The sequence below is a fragment of the Arachis hypogaea genome, chromosome 15 (genome assembly GCF_003086295.3).
Source record: "Arachis hypogaea cultivar Tifrunner chromosome 15, arahy.Tifrunner.gnm2.J5K5, whole genome shotgun sequence".
In the NCBI taxonomy this organism is placed as follows: Eukaryota; Viridiplantae; Streptophyta; class Magnoliopsida; order Fabales; family Fabaceae; genus Arachis; species Arachis hypogaea.
In genome coordinates this window covers 71,582,039-71,586,566 of record NC_092050.1, presented here as the reverse complement: position 1 = coordinate 71,586,566, position 4,528 = coordinate 71,582,039, and the positions used below count along the sequence as shown (strand labels likewise).

Sequence of the window (4,528 nt, the reverse complement as noted above, 5' to 3'; positions counted from 1 at the left end):
ATAATAAAATTTGTTAGGAACTTATTTATCCGACACACATTAAAAATTTGATTAAAAGCGACAAAAAATAATATATTCAATAAAAATAATTTTTGAGAACTTTTAAATAATAAAATTTTATCAAATTTAGGAACCAAAGTATCCTACATAAAATTCTTTTAAGGATCAATTTGCTTACTCTTGATTTTTTTTATGGCAAAGATATACCAAAATTAAGACTAAGTGCATGTTTGGGCGCCATTATTTTGTTAAAAAAAGATCTTTTTTTATTTTTTAACGTGTTTGGCAAATTTCTAGTAGTAAAAGTAAAAGCACTAGTAAAATAAAAAAAAAAAAATCTTTTTTGAGAAGCTGTAATTTACATCTTTTTTTAAAAGATCTTTTTTCCTTAAAAAAAAGATGTTTTTCATGTAATAAATAAACAAAAAAGTACTTTTATATTGTTATACCCAAACATATTGATTGATAAAAAGACCTTTTTACATGAGATATCCAAACATAAAATTACTTTTACTTCTCTATAAGATCTTTTAAAAAAAGATAACTCGAAAAAAGATCTTTTTTAAAAAGCTCACCCAAACAAGCCCTAAGAGTGGACAATCAATGTGGCAAGAAAGAAACTTCAAAAAGTGGACTCGTTTCAGCCTTCCTTTTGCAATTTGCATCATTACTAAAAAATAATATATGTATTATTTGTATAAATGTTATATTTTTAGTATTAAATTAATTGATAAAAAGATGAGAAATTTTTTTTAATTCTAAAAGTGTGGAAAATAATAACCAACTTATACACCTATATGAATATCTATAGTATGCCCTTGCGGTTTTTGGTCCCAACAGTTATAAAAGCGTTAGTTTAAGTTAGTGAATTTGTGACTGTGGTCCCTGTAGCCACCCCCTTACACCCCAAAAAGGTCTATAAATTAAGTCGCACTTCCCTTCATTATGCTTCACTCAACTACTCATCAACAACACATTTGCCTCTCATTTGTGCCTACTTCCCAATAACCAAAGTAATTGCTTCTTCCAACTCCTCCAAATATTGCTTCTTCATGTGGACTTCTAAAGTGCACATTTTTCCTAGCACAAATAATGTTGCCAAAAGAAAAATGACTAAATTCTTTTTGTTTTAATTTTCTTGCTCAGGTTGTCAACAAGAAAAGAAATGGATCTGATTGGTTTGGTCTTGGTCATCAACCTCGCAATGTTCTCCTCCTCCGTGTACGGCTATGGCGGAGGAGGGTGGATTAACGCACATGCTACCTTCTATGGTGGGAGTGATGCTTCAGGAACAATGGGTATGTATGATGCAGAACCAGCATAAACAACTTTACTCATAATTCATTAATAACGAGTTAAAAATGTGTTTAAAGAAGCTTTCGCAGTCAAATACGTTAGTTTTCGACAATGTATATATATTCTATTATAATTAAGTACAGGAAAAATAATAATTCTATTCCTATTTTCATAATACCATTCTTTTTTTTTTTAATTCATAAAAGATACCATTCAAAAAAATCATGTGAAAATAAACATTATAAAAAAGGAAAAGTATAGGTAACCAACAAGATTTTTGAACAATGTGTAAACAATGTGAATTAATAGGGTTAAAAGAGTAAATTTAATTAATAGCATTAAATTAGGGTATAGTTTATTTTTATTTGATTGGTGGTTGTTCATGTTGTTCAAAATTTTCATTGTTCCCCTAGCACTCCCCTGTAAAAAATGAGAGTGACATTATCATTTTTCTAAGTACAGAATGAGTAGATAGAATGTAGTTATTTTATTACTAGTTTTGCATTAAATTGTGTGGGAGTAGATAGTTGAAGCTTCTTTCTCTCGAGCAAAACCATTTGAGAAATGAATAGTTTCTTTCAAATTACTATTTCAGGTGGGGCGTGTGGGTATGGGAACCTGTATAGTCAAGGTTATGGAACAAACACAGCAGCTTTGAGCACTGCACTGTTCAACAATGGTTTGAGCTGTGGTTCATGCTATGAGATAAGGTGTGTGAATGACCGTAGGTGGTGCCTACCTGGCTCCGTAATGGTAACTGCCACCAATTTCTGCCCTCCAAACAATGCCTTACCCAATAATGCAGGAGGGTGGTGCAACCCTCCCTTGCACCACTTTGATCTTGCTCAGCCTGTTTTCTTGCGCATTGCGCAATACAGAGCTGGAATTGTCCCTGTTTCTTATAGAAGGTAACCTTTAATTTTCTCTTTTGTTTTCTTCGCGTGTTAGTTTGAATATGAGGTTATGTTTTTTTTTTTGGTGACTGAATATGAGGTTATGTTTAATTGTGGGATAAAAGTTTTCGTAAATAATTCTATTTATAATTTTAGATATATTCATGGTAACTTTTATTCTATTTTTATCTCTTACTATACATACTTTTAATATGGCTCTACTATATGTTAAAATTTAAAACTCTTTAAAGAAAAAAAAATCACATTTTTTCTGTAATTTTTTTTAAAACAAATAACATGTTAATAAAAATAAAGAAAAAGAAAAGAAAAGCCAATGACAAATATCTTCCCATATGCAATTTTCACCGTCAATGTATTCTATGTTAGCATTAGTAAAAAAAGGACCGATTACTTCTCACTTATAACTAGTGAAAGTGTTTTTTTTTATAATAATATGTTTTTGTTTTTGTTTCCTATTTTCTTTTGTTTGAATGCTAAAAGAGGGAAATTATTAATTTTTTTTTATCGAAGATATGAAAATTCGAACCCACAACCTCTTAATTGAATATGGGGAGACTATGCCATTTGAACTATTGTTTATTGGCGAGGGAAATTACTAATTGCTTGTCTATTTTGGAAAAGATAAATCTATAGCCAAATTTACTCTACGGTCAAATATGACGCGAGCGAATTTTCTTCTGTGTTTAAAAATTGATTTTCTTTGATGTATTAATATGTCGTCTTTATAGTTTTTTTAAGTTGGAGTGGGTAAAAACTACTAACATGTGTGTCATAATTTTTTTCTACCTTTTTTGGTTCGAACAGAGTACCCTGCAGGAGAAGGGGAGGAATAAGGTTCACAATCAATGGCCACTCATACTTCAACCTAGTCTTGGTGACAAACGTTGGCGGCGCCGGCGACGTTCATGGCGTGGCCATTAAGGGTTCAAGAACTGGGTGGATGCCAATGTCAAAAAACTGGGGACAGAATTGGCAGAGCAACAACTACCTCAACGGCCAAAGTCTCTCCTTCAAAGTCACCACCAGTGATGGCCGTAGTGTGGTCTCTTACAATGTTGCCCCAGCTGGATGGTCATTTGGCCAAAGCTACACTGGAGCCCAATTCCATTAAGATCTCTTCGATTCGATTCGCAATTTCTGTCACTTTGAAATTTTTGGTACGCTAAAAAAATTTATATCTATGTACCAAAAAAAATCGAAGTGGTAGTTATTAAGTTGATGGTGGTATGTTATAATTTCTTAAATTTAAATGTCCGTAGTAGTATATGACTTAATAGTATACTAGGATATTAGATAGTATGTTACTTGGTTATAGGGACAATTAATTAAGGGATAATTAAGCTATTTGCATTATTGGAGGGGGTTAGAAAATGGGAAGGGCTTATTTTAACTTAGCTCTTCATCATTTTCATTTGACTTGCGTTAAAGTAGGGAATTCCTAATTAAGTGTTAGGAGCTTCCTTGATGATTGGGGGTATTTTATATTTTATAGTGCTGCTAAAAGGAAAGCTAGCAGAATTAAAGTGGTTCATTGGTAAATTGGAAGAGGTGGACTATCTTAATTTCCACCCGCCATTGGTATTGGATCATAGTGCTCTTTGCCCCTTCCATTGGTGGGGTGTTTAGTTACTTCTCAGAAGCATTGTTTTCTTACTAATCCATTGTAATCAGCCCTTATTAGCTGAGTATGTCTTTTTTTTGGCTGTATTAGAGACTCAAAGTGTAAATGTTTCTATTTCTGCATGTAATGGAAAGTTGAAGTAATTTACTAGTAACACCTCTTGTTTTGTTTTGTCTTATTTTAATTTTTGTTATTTTATTTAGAAAAGTAATAGAAAGTATATTTAACAAATATCTTGTTGACAAAGAAATTTCGTTAAGTTATTTATTCAAGCATTATAATAAGAGTAAACGGTTAAATTGATCCTTAAAAGGTCATACAATTTTCAAATCAGTTTTCAAAAGATTTTTTTAATCAAATTCATCTTTAGAAGATTTGAAGTTAGTCACGTTAGTCCATTCATCACTTTTCTTACTAACAATGTTAATGAAAATTAACGTAGTTATAAAGGTTCTAAGGGTATTGAGAAGGGGGTTTAAATCAATTCAACCACTTTTAGACTATTTATACAACTTGTGTAGAACTTAAAATTTAGGAAATAATTTAAAAAAGTCTCCTGGTTTAGCCACCTTTTACAATGTGACATACGTCCAATCTCCATTACAATTATAGTAAAATTTCACTATGATAAAATAATACAATCACCAATTTTAAAAAATTCACACTCTTGTAAGTTCTAACACCCTAAACTAATACA

The 4,528-nt window shown here is 31.4% G+C and overlaps 1 protein-coding gene across 1 annotated transcript; it reads left to right on the top strand.

The window, feature by feature from the left end:
* The first annotated feature begins 843 nt into the window (after window positions 1-843).
* LOC112750329 (expansin-A10) lies at window positions 844-3,985 on the top strand. Its single transcript, XM_025799007.3, has 4 exons — window positions 844-1,013; window positions 1,147-1,298; window positions 1,892-2,204; window positions 3,015-3,985. The coding sequence occupies exons 2-4, from the start codon at window positions 1,166-1,168 to the stop codon at window positions 3,319-3,321; spliced, it is 753 nt and encodes a 250-aa protein (XP_025654792.1). The 5' UTR covers window positions 844-1,013; window positions 1,147-1,165; the 3' UTR covers window positions 3,322-3,985.
* The last annotated feature ends 543 nt before the right edge of the window (window positions 3,986-4,528 follow it).

Coding starts and splice junctions, on each gene's coding strand:
- LOC112750329 (XM_025799007.3), top strand. CDS start 1,166: ATGGATCTGATTGGTTTGGTCTTGGTCATCAACCTCGCAATGTTCTCC. Junction 1,299..1,891: donor TGATGCTTCAGGAACAATGG/GTATGTATGATG, acceptor TTACTATTTCAG/GTGGGGCGTGTGGGTATGGG. Junction 2,205..3,014: donor GTCCCTGTTTCTTATAGAAG/GTAACCTTTAAT, acceptor TGGTTCGAACAG/AGTACCCTGCAGGAGAAGGG.